Source organism: Branchiostoma belcheri, unplaced genomic scaffold (genome assembly GCF_001625305.1).
Source record: "Branchiostoma belcheri isolate BF01 breed outbred unplaced genomic scaffold, Haploidv18h27 scaffold18, whole genome shotgun sequence".
Taxonomy (NCBI): Eukaryota; Metazoa; Chordata; class Leptocardii; order Amphioxiformes; family Branchiostomatidae; genus Branchiostoma; species Branchiostoma belcheri.
In genome coordinates, this window is record NW_017803268.1 from 826,443 (window position 1) to 849,115 (window position 22,673).

General features: G+C 41.9%; 3 protein-coding genes across 5 annotated transcripts; 1 reads left to right on the forward strand and 2 right to left on the reverse strand.

Moving 5' to 3' along the window:
- Positions 1 to 1,392: 1,392 nt before the first annotated feature.
- LOC109467456 (zinc finger protein 431-like) lies at positions 1,393 to 11,203 on the reverse strand. 2 transcript variants are annotated; one of them, XM_019765453.1, is made up of 4 exons: positions 11,072 to 11,203; positions 3,095 to 3,346; positions 2,546 to 2,678; positions 1,393 to 2,309 (listed from the first exon to the last, which is right to left on the reverse strand). In XM_019765453.1, the coding sequence occupies exons 2-4, from the start codon at positions 3,339 to 3,341 to the stop codon at positions 1,592 to 1,594; spliced, it is 1,098 nt and encodes a 365-aa protein (XP_019621012.1). In that variant the 5' UTR covers positions 3,342 to 3,346; positions 11,072 to 11,203; the 3' UTR covers positions 1,393 to 1,591. The 2 variants fall into 2 exon arrangements, with proteins under 2 accessions (XP_019621012.1, XP_019621013.1); XM_019765454.1 differs by having other exon boundaries at positions 1,393 to 2,330.
- LOC109467457 lies at positions 4,282 to 9,642 on the forward strand. The gene is made up of 7 exons (XM_019765455.1): positions 4,282 to 4,569; positions 5,215 to 5,318; positions 7,112 to 7,257; positions 7,483 to 7,581; positions 7,961 to 8,152; positions 8,582 to 8,755; positions 8,985 to 9,642. Exons 2-7 carry the CDS (start codon positions 5,258 to 5,260, stop codon positions 9,285 to 9,287), a joined length of 975 nt encoding a protein of 324 aa, XP_019621014.1. The 5' UTR covers positions 4,282 to 4,569; positions 5,215 to 5,257; the 3' UTR covers positions 9,288 to 9,642.
- Positions 11,204 to 12,999: 1,796 nt separating the features above from the next.
- LOC109467488 lies at positions 13,000 to 20,000 on the reverse strand. 2 transcript variants are annotated; one of them, XM_019765503.1, is made up of 5 exons: positions 18,745 to 20,000; positions 18,088 to 18,399; positions 17,089 to 17,151; positions 15,915 to 15,984; positions 13,000 to 13,504 (listed from the first exon to the last, which is right to left on the reverse strand). In XM_019765503.1, the coding sequence occupies exons 1-5, from the start codon at positions 19,672 to 19,674 to the stop codon at positions 13,425 to 13,427; spliced, it is 1,455 nt and encodes a 484-aa protein (XP_019621062.1). In that variant the 5' UTR covers positions 19,675 to 20,000; the 3' UTR covers positions 13,000 to 13,424. The 2 variants fall into 2 exon arrangements, 1 of the variants encoding a protein (XP_019621062.1); XR_002140084.1 differs by lacking the exons at positions 13,000 to 13,504; positions 18,088 to 18,399; positions 18,745 to 20,000 and adding an exon at positions 17,926 to 18,045.
- Positions 20,001 to 22,673: the final 2,673 nt, after the last annotated feature.

The window sequence follows — 22,673 nt, forward strand, 5'->3', positions numbered from 1 at the left end:
TTCACGTGGTCCTGGATGAAAACAAGTATGGATGTTTTATGAAGAAAACAGACGCAGGAAAGTGCGTTGGGGCATTTTTTATTATTCCCTATCTCAAGAATTTACAGGACAGGATGAGATATATTTGTTTCATTGTTTCTGGAGCTTTTAAGGTACCTTTAATAACATCTTTAAGATGTTATTGTACCGCCACTTGACATTGAAATGCAAATAATATAACGATATATATTTTATGTCATACATGAAAATATATTACAATAAACTTTTAATTATATATATCTATAGCAACCATAATACCAATATACATCTAATAAGCGTACATATGGGGTCCAAGGTTATGAATGGAGTGGGTATCACTCTTGTTCTTTATTGCAATTCACAGTTGAAGACCGTAAAGTCTTAATGGTTATATTGAATTCTCCAAATGCAACAAGTTTTATCTAATCATCACGACACTAGAGTCCATTCCGCGTCACCGAGTGGGTTTTTTCTCCATGTTTCTAATACGTTTGAATTATTTAGAAGAAAAGAATACCCCAGTAACAAAAGTTCTAAATTTTTCAAAAATTTGAAAATGAAAATTTGAATATATTTGAATTCATTTATATATTTCTGAAACATTTTGAATGTGACTGTACAAAGATCTCTTTCTTTAGAATAAATTTGAACTACCCATGTGTTTCTTTCACAATTCGAAATATTTAGAACTATTTCAAACAAATAACCAAATGGTAGATGTGGGTAATTGCCCCCATAAAAGTAGGTGCTAATCCTACTCTTCTGTCTTCCTCTGTATATTTTTAGATTTCACTGCTGGACACTGGTGGCTCTTTTGTTGTAAGGCATCAATGCCTGACACCCAGGCAGTCTACCCTGTACTTCACAGGGATGTGTGAATTACTTCCTTCCCATCCCACTGACCTATTTACAAAATGTTAGAAATAATTCGAAATAATGGTAAAAAATGGTAGAGTGCTGTTAGAAATATTTAGAAACTATTGGAAATGTCATAATCCACATCAGGAATATTTCAAACGTTTTAGAAAACCAGGGAATTATTTAGAATATTGACAAGATGTTCAAAATATTTCCAAATTATGAAATTTCTTAGACAAACAATTACAAAGAATTCAAAACATTTCTAAATAATGACAGTAACAACCCTCTCGGTGACGCGGAATTGACTCTATAATACACACATGGTTACAAATTCTTTTGTAAGTACAACAGTAAACCTTCTTCTTCTTGATATATAGGTTTTGAGTTGTAGTAAAAAAAAGGTAACAACAACTATAGCAACAATATTTTTAAAGTTCAGTACTATGGGTTCAGTACCAATTTGGCGTCTGCTTTGAATATACTATAGTCTCGACGCCGTAGAACCAAGACATACTGTGCTTGTAGCACTGTACGTCTTTCGATTGGTGCGTTTTCTTGATCAAGATTCAATTATTAAATACCTTCAGAAATGCTACCAAAAACCCAGAAAGGTGGTGCATCTGCTTGGCGAATACTATAACGTTTAAAACGGAACATCGTGAATTGGAAAAGTTGACTGTCATTCCGAGTTGCACGTTGGTATTCAGTGTGTCTACTTGACTTCCGTTGTCAAAAGTGTACAGAGTACCGGGTAGCACTCATTGTTGTTGTCTTCTTTGCCACTGAGACCATTCCAAACAGGCTCATCCTTAAATGAGTTTTCTGAGATCTTGTCGCCCAAGTGTTCGGAATGCATTGGTGGTTCCGAAAAGGGTACGCGGTTCTGTCTCTCTGATGTTGTCAAGAAATCCCCATGTTGGTCCTTATAGCAAAGCCAGTACGTCGGGCGACGAAAGCTATCCAAACAACAGTTCAACAGTTTGTTTGACCAGTAGAAGTCGGAATAAGTTTGAGGGCTACTATGGGGTTTGGCAGGTTTCTGGAGCTCTTTTGTTGGCGTTCGGTACATACGTCGACGCTTCCAAACGGTGGAACATTTTCCGTTTTGGTAACGGAAATACTGGTTGCCTATGTGGCTGTGCATGTGCGCTTCGTAGTCGTCCTTTTGTGTCATGACGTGCGAACAAATCGAGCACAAAAAGTGTTCCGCGTTCGGCGTGGCGAAATGCACGATCATCACCGACGGAGTGGAAGACTTGAAGTCGCAACACGGACATTTGTAGACGCCCTCTTGCGAGTCTTCGGGGCGGTGCAGTTTGAGTCGCATGTGACGCGAGAGTTTGCCCGCCTCCGCGGTCGCGTAGCAACAGCGCGGACATCTGTAAGGCTTTTCCCCGATGTGAATTTTCATGTGTGACGCCATGTTTGATCTGTGAATTTAGACAAATAACCTTCTAACAATACGAATATCCAAAGAGCTGGATAATCAGCTAGAAAAACTAGTATAATCTATATAACTGAGTACAATCAAATTTCATAATTCACACATCAAACATGCATCAGCAAACAACAAAACCAACTAACTCAACAAAACTCTGAAAAACGAGTCAGAAAAGACGGCGGTAGAATCAAAACTCCTACTAGTTCAATCCCCTGTTATACCTACTTGTAAGCTGCTCTATATCCACACTCCCCACACATGTAGGGTTTGGTGTGTTTCGCCAGGTGGACTCTTAAAGCCTTACGGCGTGTGGCGGCAAACTCGCAGTGACGACATCGGTAGATTTTGATGGCCCAAACTGTGGACAAAACAAGAAACAAAATTTTCCATAAGAAATTTCTAAATGCAAACAGTTGCAGGGCTGAGATTTTATTCATCAATTTAGATGAATGAGCATTTATACATTTATGACCATTTTTCATTGCTTACGAAATTTCTTTCATGAACGTAATAAGCTAGGTTTGATTACAAATAAACAATGAATATGTGCACCGAAATTGCTCCGTGTAACACAATACATGTACCTAATACCTCAGTCAATTCTAAGTCAATTCTAACCCTAAGTCAACTCCTCAATTTATTAACAAAATCCAGAAACAATTTACAAATGTCGTAGCTTTAAAACAACAAAAAATGTTCGTGATTTTAGTCAGATGAATTGAAAATGACAACTTTTTTCAGCAAATTCAGTAAAAAGCTGGCACTTTCTCTAACCTTTGTGTTTTGAGCGGTGTATGTTCATCTCACATTCGAACGGGGTGGTAAACTGACAGTGGCTGCACTTGTAAAACTTCTCCCGCGGGTGAACCCTCTTCAGATGACGCGTGAGGTTCTTCTTGTACTGAGAGTTGAAGTCGCAGTACGGACACTCGTTAATCACGAAGTTATCACGTGATGACGACGTGATCTCGTTCTCGGGACGCTCTGCGTCGTCCTCCATTTCTGTCATCATTTCAGTCATGAACGCTGCAGAACGCAAAGAAAGGAAGAAAGATTAAGATTGTGTATTCAACGATTTAGTATCTCAAAGATATTCTATGTTGTTAATTGTTTAATTATATATGACACAGTGTATTCGATAATGTGCTAGGAATTTTAGTACCTTTTTTGTTGTTTTCTTTGACATAATTTTATAGTCACTTGAATTCCTTGTCAAATACAGACTTTTAAAACGTGTGGATTCAATGACTTGGGGCGGTCTAAAAATGGAGAGTATTTGACTTTTGAACTTCTAGTCTTGGCTGGGGAAACACGACTTGCATATATTATCAACAACAAAAAGAGCATTGTTCCAACGACTGAATATACGGCGTCGTATGTACATGGATCAACAAGTCATGATACTGAGTTTGTGGGACTTGTATTGTAGACAACGCAAGCAACTACCAGATAACATCATCATTTCAATTAACACCTCACCTTCTTCAATACAAGTAATGATCTTTGTAGTCCCGTCGAGGCCACTAAGGATCAGATTATTGCAACTAAATGAGAGTGAACAAAGCAAGGATATCATGTTCTCTTTTTTACGCCATTGTCGAAGTTACAGAGACTCTCAAAAACCACAGAAGCATGACATAGCAGGGGGCATCACGAGACTTCCATGTGACTTTTCTAAGACAACCTAGACACCATTTTATTTTCGAAAAAAGAGGCACAAGTCTGATTTTGTGGACAATGGTCACAAGAAATATCGAATAAAATGAGCGCCATTTCTCGTAGACTCTCTTCCAAGCCATACAACTTTGGGTACCTGGAAAAAATGTAGAAATCGACCGACAAAAAGTATGGAAATTGAATATGTGTAACTGAATGACTGACTCACACTTATAATAGTTATATAGATATTCAAATTATTCAGTCAACTTCTACTTTCTTCCCCGTGAGTTGAGTAACCCTAGAGGTCTTTTGGAGACTACTCGGGCGGTAGGTTTAATACAGTCTTTTGGAGACTACTCGGGTGGTAGGTTTAATACAGTCTTTTGGAGACTACTCGGGTGGTAGGTTTAATACAATGGAATTTGTGTGGTGTAAATGTGGACCACAGAAGCGTGACAGCACGGGACTGTCATATGACTTTCCCAGACAAGTCGGACAACTTTTTCTCGCTATATAAGGACGCCCCGCGTACGGCCGTCCACTGTAGCACACGGACTCCGGCATACAGGACTGACAAAGCTTGTCTTCTGGTAAGTATTCATTTTACTCGTGTACATGTGACATTTTATGTCGTTACCGTCGACCAAATTTAGCAAAGAAACTGCGTTTATTTGGTTAGAACTACTGTACTATCGCCAGTATTTAAACTACAATCTGCTGATCGTGGGGTCGTGTGGCGTAGCGGCAGCGTGCTCGACTCGGAACCAAGAGATCCCGGGTTCGAGTCCTGACATGCCACCGATCTTGTGCCCTTGGGAAAGGCACTTTACACGACTTTCCTGAGTATTGTCTTGTCCTGTATTCGTCCTCTGTGTTGGTGGCGGCATAAAATAAGTTGATATAACTCGAGTGTGCTGTCATCATGTCTAGTCATGAAATATTGGAATATAAAATAAAAAACTGCTGATCACAATTGTAACAGAAAATGAAGAATGTGAAGTTTCTGTACTAAAATGTATGTTATATTACTGCGTGATATTTCTTATCTTTTTTGTACGTATCCACCGAAAACAATACCCCTTGGACGGAAAATTAGCAAACACTCAAAGATCGTGTGTTTTCATGCTGCCATGCAGAAAGAGTATTCAGCTGTTCTTAATGGAAAGTCAATTGTGTGTGATTACATAGCAATGAAAAACTCGTTAATAACTGTTCATCTTCTTATTTCTATCCAGCATTCAACGGATATCCCGACAACTCTAAGACAATCATACAACCATGGCCCGACACGTTGCAGCGCTACTTGCGATCGCCGCAGCTATCTGCTATTGTAATGCAGGTAAGAGCATGTTTCAAATCACTAGCACTAGTAGTATCTTTTTTGAAAAAGTAATTTTTTTTAAACTTACTTTTTTATGGGAAGGTATCAGTCTGATGGAAGCATTTTGACATGGGGGGCTTTAGGGTTGTAGTATTTTTCTTTACTTTTGTAAAAAAAAATAAGGCCAATTGTGGGAAATCTGTTATATCTTATATCGTATCTACCATGTCCATACATAGCCAAAAGTATGGTACGTTTCTCTGATCTGATAAATTTTGATACATACAACTTATCAAACGAATTATAGTGTGTACGACTTCTCAAACGAATTCAAAATTCAATTAAACACAATATAGTAACTGCAAGGTAGGTGTAAGAAAAAAAGTTAGAAAAAGCCTTAGCTCCAGCAACATTAGGCCACACCAAGTAAATTTTATGGATGACGTCCTTTGGAGACCCTATATCTAATGCGAGAAGGCGAAAAAAAAACAAGAAGGGCCCTAAAAAATAAGATGCCTAGATTAGAAATATACTAAGAGACGACAAATGTTAGGACACAAATTGAATGAGGTGACATGGATTAACAAGCAAGAAGTCTTTTATTCATCATCAAAACAGCAATAAATCAGGTGGAACAGCAGTTGTCGTCCTGTCCTGTTTCTTTCATCACATTTTTGCAGGCCTGCAGAGACAAAGCATGTGCTCTTTACCCATTTCGCATTACGGGTTTCACGTCCCATTTCGCATTACGGGTTTCACGTCAATCTTACAATTCGCGGCACTGTCGTGACTCTTTGGTCATAGTTACAGGACGAGGAATTTCTTGTTTTTTTTTCTAGGACCAGGCCAAAATAAATGCGCGCGAGGACGTCATCCATAAAATTTACTTGGTGTGGCCTTATGGGCCCGGCAATAGGGGGCGTGGACCGGCTAAAAAATTCCTGTTCTACTTCAAAAAGCACGTGGTGATCACAAGACACGGATAATTGTCAGACATACCAGAGACACTCCTCACGTGAGAGTCACAAGACATAAACAATGCAGGAAGATTATTTACCTGTCAACAAGGGACAATGGGCGCAGGTATCTTGAAACGGGGTTAAGAAGCCCAAGGGTAAAAACTCAATAAACCATTTAAGAACTCATGACAACCTCTAATTATCCCTATATTTCCAGCTCAAATTGGGTCTATTAGGCAAATAGAGAGGTTGATTAATTGATACAGAACGCTAAATGTGCCCACAAAAGCCTACTCCGTCAAAATTTCCATTCCTTTCTCTAAACGGTGCCAGGTTCTTAATGTACTATATGAAATGTACGTACAGTAGCTCTGCAAAAAAAATACAGTTTTGACGACAAAACCGGTGGATTTTGATAGCCTAAAAGAGCTGACCAACAATATGGCAGCTTGCAACCTACCTAAATAATCTGTCTGAAAATGCAATCTTCGCCACATACTCTATATTTCGGTGATTCTTGTTTGTTTGCTTGTTTGTTTGGGCCTTTGTTTAATTTACCTGTGTTATGGTGCAACTATGGAACGTAGAGTAAAGGTAGCATCCATAGAATACCAAAAACTGGGGGGGGGGTCTTCATGGTCTTGGGGAGCTTTTACGTGCTATTTTCTGACTGCATATGGACAGCATTGCCGGCCTGGTTGAATTACCCCCGTTTTTTGAACTGACCTAATCAGAAAACAGCCGAAGACCACCAAACCCCCAGTTCTATAAGCCTGCTACGGAGGCTAGAGTAAAGGTGTTTCTGGCTTGAAGATACATGCAAGTGGATTGATTGGTATAATTACGTTTCAGCTGTTATTCCCAAACCCCTGTCCAAACGCCCTCTGCGCGTGATTGAGAACGAGGAGATGAGGTTCACCTACACCGCCCCGGACACCACCCTGGCCATGCCCGGACAGACCGACCTCTTCATCGCCAGCACCTGCAATCACTTCATGGTACGTCAACCGTGTGTTCCTCAGGGAAGCATCTTCGGCCCTTTTTTGAACTTTCCTTATTTAAAGGGTCTTTCTGTACTTAGCTGTCCTAACTGTACTGTGTTTTATAACTGTTAATAAACATATATAGTATATAAATATAGTATACAATACACTGCTATATATATATAATTGTTGTTATAAAGCTAGGCCTACTAACATTTTTGCCCCCCCCCTCCGTTTTAGGGGCAGGAAGCGGAAGTGACGTTGGTGCTGCTGAACAACCCAGCCTGGAAAATAGAAGACGGAGTGGTGTACTTCTACGTCACCGACAGCCCCGAAAAGGTAACAACAGCCTACAACCTACATTACAGCATGACCTACATCCAGCCCCTAGCCTAGCACTTTCTTGTAGTAAGTCTGAAAGAAAGAAAAAAAATTAGTTGCGTTGCATTGGGAGAAAATCTTGGGATGCTACCTAGTACACGGAAATCCACAAACCTATAAATGAATGGGTTTGTATATACATCAATAGATATGTAACTTTTGACAACAGCAAAAAGAAGACATGAAAATCAACAAAATAAACCATAGGAATGAGCTAGCCTCTAGCAGGTTTCAGGGGGCGACTGGAAATAGCAGAAATTGGCCAAACAGCCTGTTAGAGGCTGGACCTTTCCACTTGTACCTTTTTAACAATTTCTTTACAAATTTTTCTCCCCAGGGTTTGAATAGTTCCAACGAAGTTCTATGCAGCAACAATGTGGAGGGAGAGGCCCTGACGGCACGGTGCATCGTCACTGACGTCAGCAGTTCTGAGCTCTACGTCTACACACGAGCCGGAGACGTCTTCGGAATTGCGTACTCCGTAACCGTTGAGTTTCGCCAGCCCAACGACACCAAGGAGTTTGTTAAGGTATTTCCTCTTTTGTAAATTAATAATTGTTGCTTTTTTACTAGCACAAATGTGGGTGTTTTTTTTCTACGGATTGAAAGAGAAGGGAGGCATTGAGATGTGCAACTTTATGAAATGTCGTAAAAAATCCTTGTCAAAGACATGCAAAACTACATGTAGAAAGGTGACATTTGCAAAGAAAATGCATACATAATATTTACTTTCGCATATGGTCCACTGTTATTTCTTACTCAAACACATTCATATACATGGTGACAGGAGTCTAAATCCCTCCTGCTATAAAATTGCAACATGCACTAGGTACCATGGTGGCAGACGTCTGGTTTAGGTCATTGACCTTATTGGTTAGGAGAGAAGAAGTATAGGAAACAAAGCAAAAACAATATGTTTTCCTTTGGTAAACATAATAACATATGTTTCTTGCAACAGGAAAAGCCGAAGAAAGTCAGCAACAGACATTTCCCCATCTACGTGAAGGACGAGTGTGTTCACCATCTTATCCAGTCCGTGAGCCTTCGCGCGCCGCTTGAGCTGGTTTCGCTGACGTCCGCACAGATGACCATCCCTTTCTGCCCCAACGCTGCGCAAGAAAATTTACTTCAGGTATGTAAACAACCTGTTTGTTTGTTTGTTTGTTTGTTCATGTGTGTTCATTTGTTTTTGTGCAGTAGAATATAAATAAAGAGAAAGCGAAGAGATTATAGGCTTTGGCTGGTTTTGAAATAGGTTTAGATTTATAAAGTTTTTTTTTATTGTATCTAAGAAAAGTTTTCCTTGAAATGCCAGGCGTGTTCACGTTGAAAAAAGAAATTAGAACACCCCTCCTTTACAGATGGAAACGTCCGTGCTGAGCCTATCGGGACTGAGCGCCTACACCCAGTACGCATGCCTGAATACCCCCTGCGAAGTGGACAGTCCCAACGTCATCGCCAGTAACCCGGAACAGCGCCCTCTGAACAGCCTGCGGCTCGAGTCTATGTGTGACAAGCACACGTCCGTGACCGTGCTAGTGCACTGCTGGGGTGGGGAGCAGGAGGAGGATAGGGTTGGAGACTATGTAGGGAAGTTCAACTTCGCCGCTGGGTTGAACATGAAGTCTCCGTCCAGTGCCGTTGCCAAAAAGCCTATGTACTGATAGTTAGGACATATCGTAGCCTCGCAAACAGACTCTAGAGGTTGTTTTATCACATTTGTTTCATAAAGTTGGTCGATTGTTACATGTCACGTAACCAAGCCGTCATATCTTTTAACTTTTATACAACAGTTTTTTTGTCAGGGGATATTTTATTTTGACAAGAAGCTATGTGAATGGGAGATGATAATGTGTGTATATGCGGTGAGAAGCGTTCAGGAATTTTGTGTGTAACTGTTACAAATTTTATACATTTTGTACATTGTATTAGGATTAAGGCCCGAATGCCACTTGCTGCAATTGTATCAATGGACCGCTGGGTGGCATTGCTGTGTGTTTGTATGTAATGGTGCGATGATATCTTGATTTATATTCAGCTAATTTGCGTCAAAACATATAGATTATCGTACAGTGTCGTTTTTACAATGTTGTATACATTAGACAAAAACAGGTTAATAACTTCTGTACTTGGACCCGGAATTTGACAATATCAGGGGGTAGCAATATTTCAATGATATTTACCATGTAGAAAAAGAATAAAGCTTATATGAATAGATATTATCAATTTTCTTTATTCTGTAATCCTTGCAAGCCTTCTCTTAACATCAAAAGCGTCATTAATTTGAAATCCCTGGTATGACTAGTTTCCACAATTGCATCCAGAAGCTACATTAACGATTTAGCCCCTAATAGAATGCACACAGACTCCATACCCCCGCCAGCGCCTTAAATGAACTGTCCCTTACCCTGATCGCCCCATCTCGACCAAGTGCAAGTTCACCAAAGGCTTCAAAATGCATCCGGCATTCGCTATTGTACGGTCTGCATGGGGCGAAAAATACCAAACGCATTCATTCTGTACCGTATTAGTGCGATTTATGGTTACCGCAACATATTGTTATGAAAGGAACCTGGCATTTGTTCGGATATAGGTTTTTAAAACCGGATATCTGGGAGGTTTTGTGATAGACGACGAGACGGATTTTTAGGGGCGATCTTAATTATGTACCCCGGTCACGCACCCACATGGTTTGTTTATGACTGCCTAACCTCTGAGGGATGTTACAAAATTAAACATAACGGGGAAAAATTCATGTAACAGTTATATATTATATTTCTATGGTTAACGTGAATATGACGGTTTCAATAAAATCGTACTTGGTTATTGGTAATTTTGCCGATATCGATTGACCCCTGACCCAGACACTGACCTGATTTCATACAGATACATCATGCTGCAGGGGAGAAACCATTATTAACCAAAGGGGTGGATGTTGATGTATGAAATATATCTTTCTATGCCTTTATCTTTTCCATGATCAAATAGTCATAAACCCTTCTACATACGCAGCGTCAATTTACGTTTTGTTGATTTACTGTATGGAAATTAAAGGAAATGTGTTCCAATTTCCAATTTCAATTCATTTTTTTCCACGGTGTTTCCAATAATTTCCATCGGCAAGCAAGAAGTCGGAAAATTCCACACACACTCCAAAAAATAAAACAGGTGTATTTGGTGATTCTGAGTCCAGATTTCTGCAATATGAATCCCAAAAGGCTGTCATAAACATATCAGAATATTCGTAAGATCAACCCCAAGCTGTAACAATATGTTGAGCAGCTGAGTGAGTGTTTACTATTTGACGTGACATCTCTCTCACAAGGACGCAGCACTTGACCTATATACAACCAATAATAGGGATGAGAGGTTTCAGAAATAAATTTATATTCTTGACAGAAAATCATGCTTCTGGACCATAAAAATGAATTATGAAAACGCTACTCACCTTGCAAAAGCTGCAATCTATGTTCTGGATCGTTGCAAATTGCTGAGAAGGCTGGACGGGTTGGATGTATGGAAGGAGCCCGGGAAAGCTACAGCCATGGCGGGCATATCCCTGTGACCTTTCCCGGCGAGTTCGTGACCTTTGACACGTAGCCACGGCCAAGAAGATGATCCTAATATTGTTGCTAAATATGTGCACGTACGTCACGGGTATGGGTGTGGGTTTACAACATGGTGCAACCTGTTTTGACTGGCATTGTTTTGTGTTTCTTTCCCTTAATATTTTTCTAAATTGTCTCAGCGACCTTACAGATTTACGGAACATCTGCCCATTTAGTTCTTGTAAATGATGACAATTCGTATATGTGACAATAATGTGTGTTTGTGGGGGGAGGGGGGTCGTGCAGAAGTTTTATCTTTCTCTGTCTCTCAGTCTCACAGTCTCTGCTCTCTCTCTCCGGCTCTCTCTCTCTCTCCCTCTCTCTCCTGGCTTGACTTCGCTGCAGAGGTTGTATATATACTTCTATAATGTGAACATATCCGTCTCTCCCTGTTCTCTCTCTCTCTGTTCTCTCTCTCTCTGCTCTCTCTCCCTCTCTCTCTCCCTCCCTCTCTCCTGGCTTGACTTCTCTGCAGAGGTTGTATATATACTTCTATAATGTAAACATATCCGTCTCTCTCTGCTCTCTCTCTCTGCTCTCTCTCTCTCTCCCTCTCTCCTGGCTTGACTTCGCCGCAGTGTTTGTATATATACTTCTAAAATGTAAACATATACACACTGCTAAAGCGCGGGGAGGTATATTTATAACGTCGTTGATTCAAGCACTGTTGACAATTCCGCTTTGTGCAAAAATCATTGACCTCTTTGCTGATCGATTTTAACGACCGACTTGACACGGAAGAGATAACACAGTCTATATTGATATGCTTAGGCTGACGTACTTTTTTGTCAGAATTGATCCACACTTGAAAGGGCGATAATGTTTCAGGCGTGTATTTCTAATTCTTAGCATTGATATCCAGTATAGATACTACGGATTGAGATGGAAGGGCGATGCGGTATCGCCACCTAGCAGTTCATATATGTACTGCAGAGATCAATGTAACAAATCTCTATCTCAACTCTGTTATTCTTAGCATTATGCGAAAACGAGATGATAAAAGATCTATCTACAATTAAACTTAATACTGCATATTTCAGGATAATCCATAATAGGAAAAAGGAAATGGACACAAATAACTAGGAAGTCATATGAACCGTCTCAAATGTGTTTAATAACTTTAATATGCAGGCCATTGGTCAACAAAAATCAACTATAATGTCACAGAATTCTGCAGACAAAATTCATATTTGTTTCTCGCTTGGCCACAGTTTTGGGTCGACGTTGCTTTTTCTTATCAGTTTGTTCCCATTGTCTGCGTAAATCCGGTACACGGTTCGGTTTCATGTCGCCCCACAGATGATACCCTTATGTCAATATTGACAAACAAATGGTGATGACACCCTCACAGGCCGCCATCTTGGTTCGTCTGTACATGTTATAGAATCTAGCGCTAGTCAGATATTCCTAGCCTCTACCAGGCATCGAGACGCGGCTGGAAGAGTAGAAATAATGACCAAGTAGACAGATGATATGCCAGTGGAGTTGGCCTGCGCTAACAGCAACGAACAGTTCTCTGAGAGCGGACCAACTCCCCTGACATTATAGTACCATAGATGTAGAAAAAAGCTACCTCCATGGACATACTATGTCTATTTGGCCAATTTCTACTCTTCCGACCACTTTCCGGTGCCTGGTAGAGGCTAAGATCTAAATGAATGAAACGAATAAACTAATACGGAATGATGATATTTTATAACAAGAGATAAGTTTGTAAGTCAATTCTTTGTTGTTGTTTTCATTCATACATCTTTTTTTTTATAGCTCTTTTACGTGACGAACGAAAACACTAATTTTGCATTATTTTCAGAAACAAAACGAAACTGTGAACAGAACTAAAAGCAAAACAACTAAAATCATGGACGGAAATACTGTCTTTTGTCTACCTTGCTACATTTCATTAAGTTATACAATGCAAGTTCTGACTTATTGTCCATACAACAGAGTCGAAACCTTATATTTGCTTCGAAACGTCATAAATAAATTCTGCATAAAGTTAAATATAAACAAAGGGGCAATTTTGCCTTTGTTGTCATAACTGCATAGTAAATAGTCCTCTTTAGCATAATTACGTCAAATAGACTTTTCTAGGGCGTGGTTCCTGGACGTCGTCAAGGCAACGAATGCTTCGCAGTGAATACTGGGAATGTTTCTTCTCGTCCAAATCGTCTTGCTTGTACAGTTTCCGTTATGTTAAGCAGGCTGCACCTCTGCCGTGTGGCCGATGCTCAGCTCGTTGTAGAAAACCGGCGCCGGTAAAGAATTCTGATTAACTGTAAAATATAAAAGATACAAAATATGAAAAGGCAAAATGGTTCAGGCTAAAACAAAATGACAGTCCACTGTTTATTCTTGCAACAGACCCAAAGCCTTTGAATGTCAAGACGCTCAGACCTGATTTTTTCACCTGTACTGTTATGTTCAATGTTTTCACTGTCACTTTTGTACCGTGAACTTATCATTACAGCTAACAAATGATTCCTGGACTTTCTTTTTTCCTGCACCTGTCGCCACCGTGAACATATAGTTCCGTGAACATGTTCATTTTTCTCAGACCGTGAACTTTTGCTACCGTGAACATAAAGTGAATTACAGTATGCACATCGCTTTTTACGATAGTGCAATGCGGATTCACTACATATTTTTCAGCCAAACACAGGGTCACCCCAAAGTTTGCCGATACATGTGATGGGTTCTTTTGCAAAGATTTTGCACTTAAGGCTAACGCTCGCGATCGAAGCTTTCTCATACAATAGTATGTTAGGCCACCAGTTTTACGTTACCACTCGAAGTGATGAAGCATAGCATTTCCAGACACATACATAGCATACATGATCTAGCTAAAAATTAACTCAGTGATTGTATTTACGTTAACAAAATCTAACGTTCACAGTTTTCCACGAATTTTTCTAATCATTATTTGCAGTCCATGCAATACAGTGCGCTAAGTCCCTTGCGATACGTTCCTGTTATTCCTATACCTATATATAATATAGTATGTTTCAACCGCACGTTTCAGCACACAGTAATTGTGTTTAGGTTGACAGTAATGCAACGTTCACAGTTTTCCTCGAATTCTTCTAATCATCATTACAGTCCATGCAATACAGTGCGCTAAGACCCTAGCGTTACGTTCCAGTTAGCCTCTACCAGGCTTGTGGAGGCGGCTGAACTGTTCTCTCAACGGACAAACTCCCTTGGCATGCTTATCTCTCTATTTGGCCGATTTCTACTCTTTCCAGCAAGCCTGGTAGAGGCTATCGTTCCTGTTCCTCCCAGCTATAGTACTAGTATACTATGGACCGCATGTTTCAACACTTCCTCAGCGGTTAGAGAACAGAGACATCGGCGGTTGTCTGTCCGGTCGCGTCGGTACATTGATGACCGCGGCCACATTGTTTGTGCTTGGGTTTCATCCAGGACTCGATATCCCCTCCCCATCAATGGGAAACTAGGTCAGGAAAGACGTCGCTAAACAACGATTGGAATTTATCATTAAGTACCATTTGTCTCTTCCAAACTTCAAAGTTACAGGTTGAAAAACTTAACGATGCCTGTTCTTTGCGGTTAAGACTTGATTTTAATGGTTCTTGACCTCAGGTTAAAAGGTGCGAGTAGGTACAACATGGAACACATTGCAAACAGCTGAGTTACCTGTCTGTACAGGTGTCCTGATACACTTATACCGGTAATTTTGTGTCCCAAAACCAGCCCGCTATACAATAGCCACAGGGACGGTGATATCAGTTTTACCGACTTGATACCCCAACTATTTTCATCTGATATTGCCTACAACAAAGAGCCTGGGAGCCGACACGATCTAGATTGATCTCTATCAAGCCGAACGACAACAAACATTGGGACAAAGGCTGGGGGGAGAGGGGGGAGGATGGGTACGGGTGACTGCGACTGTCTCGGCTTGTCTTCGGAAGAAAAGAAGGGACTGATACGAAATTAGATCCGGATATGTGCTGAGTTCCTGGGACTAGGAACTGGCCGAGACATGATGACACAGCGCTTGTGTTTTAGAATAATCTTCTCCTAGTGGTGATGGACATCTAGACTCACAGGAGACAGACGAGTTATCTTTTTTAAATTCCAACATTTAATGACTAGACATGATGACGGCACACTCAAGTTATATCAACTTATTTCAGGCCAGAGGACAACTGCAGGACAGAAATATACTCATTACACTTGAGTTAAGTGAGGGAAGGCGTGTTGAGAGCCTTTCCCAAGGGCACAAGATCGGTGGCATGTTCAGGACTCGAACCCGGGACCTCTTGGTTCCGACTGGAGTTGAGCACTCTTCTGATACGCCACACAACCCACAATCGGGTTATCATTGGATCGAGGCGTCTGTAGCCATCGTCTCTCCAAAGTTAGCAATCGCAATTAATTGTCACTGCTAAAGTTTGGGGCAGCTGCAATACCGATAATAAAGTTTTTGGTCAATTGTATGTTCCTTATGGTCAATCGGCCCCGGCATCGCTCTTTGGCCCACTTTAGACACAGACTTTCGCGACAGCGGGATTGGTGACAGCGATAACGCAGTGTAAAGAGAATTCCGACAGTGAAGTCTCGCTGTCGTCAAATTCTCTGCCGAAGTTGTCGCAAAAATCTGTGCCTAAAATGGGCCTTTGTCGCGTTGGTTTCTTCACACTGTCCCTCTCTTTTACTCACCCTGTCTTTCCACGTTCCTGAGTGCGAAGGGTTCTAGGTACATCTGCTCCCCATGCCGGTTTGAACCGCCCTGGAACGACAACGAAGACTATACATTAGACTCTACAGATCATAAAATGTTTTACTGAGAGAGGAAAGATATAAAAACTGAGGCATGGTGTAATTGAGAAAGTGAAGTGATGACTGGCGGGACAGAAGAAAAGAGAATAGTGGAATGAGTGAATGAATGAACGGACGGAAGGAAGTGGACGAATGCATTTATAGTGAGATAAATAAAACTGGAATAAAACAATAATAGTAGCATTCTGTTTGCTTGCAGTCAAGTGTAAGATAGGATAAGATAAAAGACTCGATAGGAGAATCGTACAACGAGGACAATCAAGCAAAACTACAGATTAAAGTACCTTTAATCGGACCATTTGGTACCACAATCACTTGTTGTGAAACAAAGCTTGCACATGCGACACGGAGGTACGATTTAGGCCACCCATGGACATTACAAACTATGCGTGTGATCTTTGTTCTTTTCTTTTTCATTACAGAAACGATTTTGATCATCAAAACCTATCTTTCAAACACAAAACTTATGCCAATCCACTATCACCTATCTTCTTTCTGCTCTGATATGTCTTTGAAGGAAGAAATCTTTAGTAAACAAATTAATTTTTTTCTCTTTGATATATTTTGAGCACGCGGCCATCCACTGTTATATGAAGCGTTAACATCATTCAATTGATTTGGGATGAAACCGACCACCGGTTGGCAAACATGGCGACGTTTACATGTTTCCGCCCTGCACATGCGGCATTCTCCACAACCACTGCCAAGAAAAGATACTGTTACCGGCCCTGTCTTACACTCAAGGATCAGCCACACGCGTCTTTAAGTTACTAATCTGCTAAGGAATGCGGGGATAGTAAGGTTTCAAGGAGACAGAGGCTATGGGAGGACTTAAGACTAGATTATTTGAATGAAACACGTCAATCAAATAGAGAGAAACGTTGTCAAATTTCTTGTTTCGAAAGGCAAGGCATGGTTTGTAAACTAAGGTCGTTGAAAGCAAAGTTGATGTCCCAATTCATCTGCACTGCTAGCTAAAATTGCCACTTCAAATCGTCTTTTTTTTTTTTTGCCTGAGCGTGATGACAAAAAATGGTACGAAAACAGGACGCACCTCTGTCCGGTTGTTGTGCTGTAGTAAGAAATGCTCCATTCCTGGCACGGCAACTGCCTGGACCTGTGGGAAGATCAGTATAAAGTATAGTTTATCACATTGATAATCTTTATTTGATTTTCTTCAATTAGAAATCCTAGAAAATTCTGTAAACAGTAGAAGAACACATATTTACTTGTATATACAAATAATAAAAATCGTACAGTTACATGCGTCCTTTATGCTGACAAGCAACTCGATAATTTAGGGTAAGAAAAATGATGGACAAGTCAAGCTTAAGGGCAATATATTGTAGAGTGGATTCATTCCTTAATAAGGTAACCGACATCTAGCACAGGCACCGGTCGGTGGTGAGAGGCAGAATAAAAGTTTCAGACGTAAATTTTGTTACCTTCTATTCAGGAAGCGGTCAAATAGAGTAGACATTGGCCAAGTTGGTCAGCGCTAAGAGAACAGTTTAAGTGAGCGGCAAACTGTTCTATTGGCGTGGACCAACTAGCCTGACATATAATCTACATGTATTTGGTCAATTTCTAGTCTTTCCAGCTGCTTTCCAAAGCCTGGTATACGTAGAGGCTAGAACGTAGCTCTAGGTATCTTATTGTGATGTGCTTGATGTCGGTTAGCTTGAGGAATGAGTCCACTCTAGAATATGTACAATAGGCCAAGGACAATTTACCTGTAGAGGGGCGGGGTCTAGTGGCATGTTCCCCTGTTCCCCTGGAGTCCCGTACACAACTGTGACGTTGTGCCCCGGGACACCGTCCAACCCAGGGAAACACACGGGACGGTGTGACAACACGAAACTTGTATACAATAGTTCAAGGAACAACTTACCTGTAGAGGGGCGGGGTCCAGTGGCATGTTCACCTGTTCTCCAGGAGTCCCGTACACAACCGTAACGTTGTCCCCCGGGACACCGTCCAACCCCGGGAAACACACGGGACGGGACAGCGGGACAACACGAAACTTGTATACAATAGTCCAAGGGCAACTTACCTGTAGTGGGCCGGGGTCCAGTGGCATGTTGACCTGTTCCCCTGGAGTCCCGTACACAACTGTGACGTTGTCCCCCGGGACACCGTCCAACGCCGGGAAACACACGGGACGGGACAGCGGGACAGCCCGGGACTTGTTCGCCTCCTGTAGGACGTACTGTAGGGTCCGGATGTAGTCCATGGCGGCGTGCAGGGTGTCCACTTTGCTGGGTTTGCGGTTGGGAGGCAGGGAAGGCACCATGCGACGCAGCTTGGCGAACCCCGTGTTCAAGTTACGTACTCTCTGGCGCTCACGGGCATTAGCTTCACGTCTCTATCATGTCACGAACAAAACAAACAAACAAACAAACAAACAAACAAATCAATTGATTAATAAACAAATAAGAAGATGTACACAAGCATAAGAAGATGTATACAAGCAATTTATAGCGTAAAATACATATTGCACGGAAACGAGGAAACAGTGTTCCTCTGATCACGAATGATGTAATGATTTTGAGAACAAAATTGATATGAGCACAAACAATTAATAATACGTGTACAGAATTTATCACCAGAAAAGAATAAGTATACTGTACATGTATTGATGTAAATAATAACCATAAATGATAGCAAAATATCGGGCAATTTCTGCTGTTAAAATATTTGTAAGATATACCTTTGCTATAATGTCTTCTGGGTCGTCGTGACTTGACAGCGAACTACTGCCGCTCGACCGGCGGCGTCGGCGTACGATCGCCACGGGCACGGGCAGAGAGCCGCCCTCCCTCCGCAACACATCACTCAGCAGCTCGGGCTTGGGCGTCGGGTACGTGACGGCAGCGGGCGGGCCGCGGAAGGCGTGGCGCCCGCCGAAGCCCTCACCAACGTACGGCGGAGGGTTGGGGTCGTCCGGGGAGGGAGTCAGCCGCGAATCGTCGTCTTTTTGCAAGAAGCTTTCTAGGTCAACACAAGTAGCATTGGACGGGGAAATGTCTTGAGTAAGATGTCCAGTTTTGTCGACGTCTTCTGGAGAAAGGTTTGGGAAGGAAGGGACGGAGAGAAGGAAGCCGTTTCCTCGGAGGTAGCCGATGTCGTCGCTCTCAGGAGGCGGGGTAGGCACGGGGACCGGCCGGGCGTGGTTACTGACGTACGGGCTCTGCAGGGAGTGAGCGGCGACCGCAGGACGAACGGACGGGGCCGTACTGCACCTGGCCCCGAGGGTCGTGAAGGAGCTCACGGTGTTCCCGCCGAGAAAATACGACTGCCAAGGAACGCCGGGGTAAAACGGACGATATTGCGAACAGTTTTCAAACTCTCTACCACAGTTAACGAAGTTACCGTGCAGGTGGTTGCTAGCAGGCGGTGGCTGGACGAACCCCTCACCGACAAACGCATGACCGTGCCTAGTTGGTTCTTCCTGCGTCTTTTCCACGTTGCAGAAGTCTACTGTAAACGGTTTAGGACGGAAGCAGACATTCTGAGCCAAGTTTTCGTGAACTTCTGACGAGGTAGACGATACACGTTCTGGTGGAGGAGGAGAGTCCGATGTGATGTCTACAACCTGTACCGGCTCGTCCATGCCAGCTGCGCCGCAAATTCTGTCCATCTTCCCGCAGCCGAGGAACTTCAGGTCAGGTTCTGTCACACATGTTCTCTAGTTCCGGTAATGCACCTTCCCGAGAAGAATATTTCACCCTCCGGCTGTTACCAATCTTCTTTCTTTCGAGAATGGCGCAAAAACTAAACTGAGTCGCTGTCGTCCTGCGCACCTGCGCGAGGCATCCTAATTATGACGTCATTTCGCACACCTGCATCGCGATGTGATGTAATTACGTCATTGATCTAATTATAAGCACTTGTAGCTTTCCGCGTAGTGATCTTTATCATAATCATGTCTAGTTTACTTGTGCGGACTATGTTCTCTCGCCTTTTCCAAGCACATTTCTCGTATGTCTTGATTTTGAGTCCTGTATTAGTACCCTAAAACCCAGGGCAAGTTTGCCGATATATGCAAGTTTGCCACGGTCGACCAACGCAAGGTAGATATACTACTCCTTTTTACTCTCTATATAGCTAGGGCCTCTGAACCACAAGGTACGTACGGCTTAAAACTTTTACAAGAAATTAAAAATATTTCAGGCACACATTGCTATTTTCCTGTGCTGGAATGGACTCTTCATGCTTGCTTTTGAAGAAGAAAAAAAAGACAATTCTGTTCGCGACTCTGGTACATATACTAGTACTTATTTTGTAAACGCAATTGTATCGGTTTGTATGAGCAACAACTGCTTTCAAATGCCTATAGTTACAAGAAGTTTTGCTGGCTACTATCTTGACAAAGGTGTACGGTAGCGAAACTAGTTGCTAGTATACTTTTCGTCAGTAGAACGGTTATGCTGAGGTCACATTTCCAAACTGGGACCCGACCAATCAGTCTTGTGGAACGAAAAGTATGATATAAAAGACAACGAAGCACAGAAAACGTTGAAGAAAATTAATAATGGTAACTATTTGCGTATGTTTTTGATACAAATTGTTGATTTTTCGTTAATCGAAACAACCCGGCCGGGCCCCGGTTTGGAAATGTGACCACAGCATAAAGTTGTGTGGTGAAAAGCATTGTTTATGTGTGTCGGTCGGTACCGTGTTGTTTACACGGTGTTCTATGGCAGGGTACACCCCGCTACTGTTTCCCTGGTCAGATACCCGAGATTAGGATCACCGACACAGACTCACGAACCACGCCGTACAATAGGCAGGGAGAACCCGGCACGTGCCACGGTTACTTGAGGGTCTGCATGGGGGGTCCTGGCAACGGTTAACGGTAAATTCAGCAGGGCCGATGACGCTTAACGGTAAATTCAGGACGGTCGGCAACGCTTAACGGTAAATTGACAGGCTTTTTTTTTCGAGCTGCACTGGACTTAATATCTTGCTTTGTGAGAAAAGGTGATCACTGACAAAATTACGTATACCTTTCATGTAATGAAGCATGCATTAAAGGTATGTGTCCCCTGTGTTTCCCACCTGCCCTGGTCCCCGAGTGCGTCCATAAATACCGGGGTGTCCGAGTCGACGTCGGACAGCTTGCATTTTTTCAGTCTGCCCAGTTTTACCGATGGATTTTGAGAGGGGAGCGCCGAAGGCGTTCGTAATCCAGGGAGGTCCGGGGGAATGCTCCTCCGGGAAATTTAGGATTTTTAAGCCTTCAAAAACGCAATTTTCCCGCATTTTGAGAGGCAAATCATGGTGTTGAGAGTGTTTGTCGGTCCTTCGTATGTTTTCATATTTTACTCAAGATTTTTGTTAATTTGCCTGTCAAGGTTGACGGATTCGTTAAAAAAATTACTGTAACTCTCCGCAAACTTCCGGAAATTGAAGGGAAGACTGGTTCTGGCTAGAGCCGAAGGGACCGAGCGCATGAAGCTCGAGTCGAGCGCCAAGGGCGCGAGCAATGTAGGGGGGTCCGGGGGCATTCTCCCCCGGGAAATTTTGTATTTTTAAACCTTTAATCACGCATTTTCCTGCATTTTGAAAGGCAAAATTAGGCGTAACGAAGAATTATTCATTAACGCTTAACGCTGAATTTAGGATGACAAATAACGTTTTACGTTGAATTAAAACGACCAATAACGCTTCACGAGGAATATACTGATAACGCTTAACGTTGAATTAGAGCTGGCCGGCAACGATTAACGGTAAATTAAAATAGCCCATAACGGTTAACGAAAAAGGGCATGCAGACCCTCTTACTTATCGGGAAACAGGCTACGAGTAGGAGCTTGGTATCTATTTGTGAGAAAAACAGACGACAGGTGCACATATTAGTAGAAGGCTGGTCTCGTATTGAGAAAAACAGACGACTAATCGAAGCTGCAACGTATAATGATAGGTCTTTTCTGTGAGACCGAAACAGACGACAATTCGTGGGGTTGTGTGCGACTCGGAACTAAGAGTCCCGGGTTCGAGTCCTGACATGCCACCGATCTTAACACGACTTTCCTCACTTAGCTCAGATGTAAATGAGTATTGTCCTGTCATGTATTTGGCCCTGTGCTGGTGGCGGCATTAATATAAGTTGAAAAAACTTGAGTGTGTCGTCACCACTGGTGATTACATGTTGGAATAAAAAAACAGACGACAACTATTTGCAGAAGCTTGGTCTCTGTTGGTGAGAAAAACAAACAAACAAACAAACAAACTACAAGTAGTAGGCTAGATCTCTGAGTTAGTGAGGAAAGCAGACGACAAGTAGAAGCTGGACGTCTTAAGTCTCTATATATTAGTCAAGAAACAAGCTTAAGCAACAAACACAAGTTAAAGCTTACAGAAATATCATCATCGTCGTACGTTGCGCTACTTTGATAGCTTAATTAGAACGTTTAAAATTTGTACCGTTAATTGTAAAGGTATGATTTCGAGATATGATACTAAAGCATGCACTGTTCGTTTGCAAATAAAGAACCTTATTGTTTCTAAAATATGTACTTACGATTGCCTGTGCGCGATTTGGAAATCAATTTTTTTTCACAAATAGATTCAATACGGTACTCAAAAAGAAGTTCCTCTGGTGCGTACAATGTATATATATATTTCTTGCAGTCT

Bases quoted from the DNA above. Each gene is read 5' to 3' on its own strand.
- LOC109467488 (XM_019765503.1), bottom strand. From the start codon at position 19,674: ATGGACAGAATTTGCGGCGCAGCTGGCATGGACGAGCCGGTACAGGTT. The intron at 18,400-18,744 runs GTATATCTTACA...GTGACATGATAG, and splicing joins CAGAAGACATTATAGCAAAG to AGACGTGAAGCTAATGCCCG. The intron at 17,152-18,087 runs GTAAGTTGCCCT...ATCTTCCCACAG, and splicing joins TGGACCCCGGCCCACTACAG to GTCCAGGCAGTTGCCGTGCC.
- LOC109467457 (XM_019765455.1), top strand. From the start codon at position 5,258: ATGGCCCGACACGTTGCAGCGCTACTTGCGATCGCCGCAGCTATCTGC. The intron at 5,319-7,111 runs GTAAGAGCATGT...ATTACGTTTCAG, and splicing joins TATCTGCTATTGTAATGCAG to CTGTTATTCCCAAACCCCTG. The intron at 8,756-8,984 runs GTATGTAAACAA...CCTCCTTTACAG, and splicing joins CGCAAGAAAATTTACTTCAG to ATGGAAACGTCCGTGCTGAG.
- LOC109467456 (XM_019765453.1), bottom strand. From the start codon at position 3,341: ATGACTGAAATGATGACAGAAATGGAGGACGACGCAGAGCGTCCCGAG. The intron at 2,679-3,094 runs GTTAGAGAAAGT...TTTTGTCCACAG, and splicing joins ACACCGCTCAAAACACAAAG to TTTGGGCCATCAAAATCTAC. The intron at 2,310-2,545 runs GTAGGTATAACA...CTAAATTCACAG, and splicing joins GGATATAGAGCAGCTTACAA to ATCAAACATGGCGTCACACA.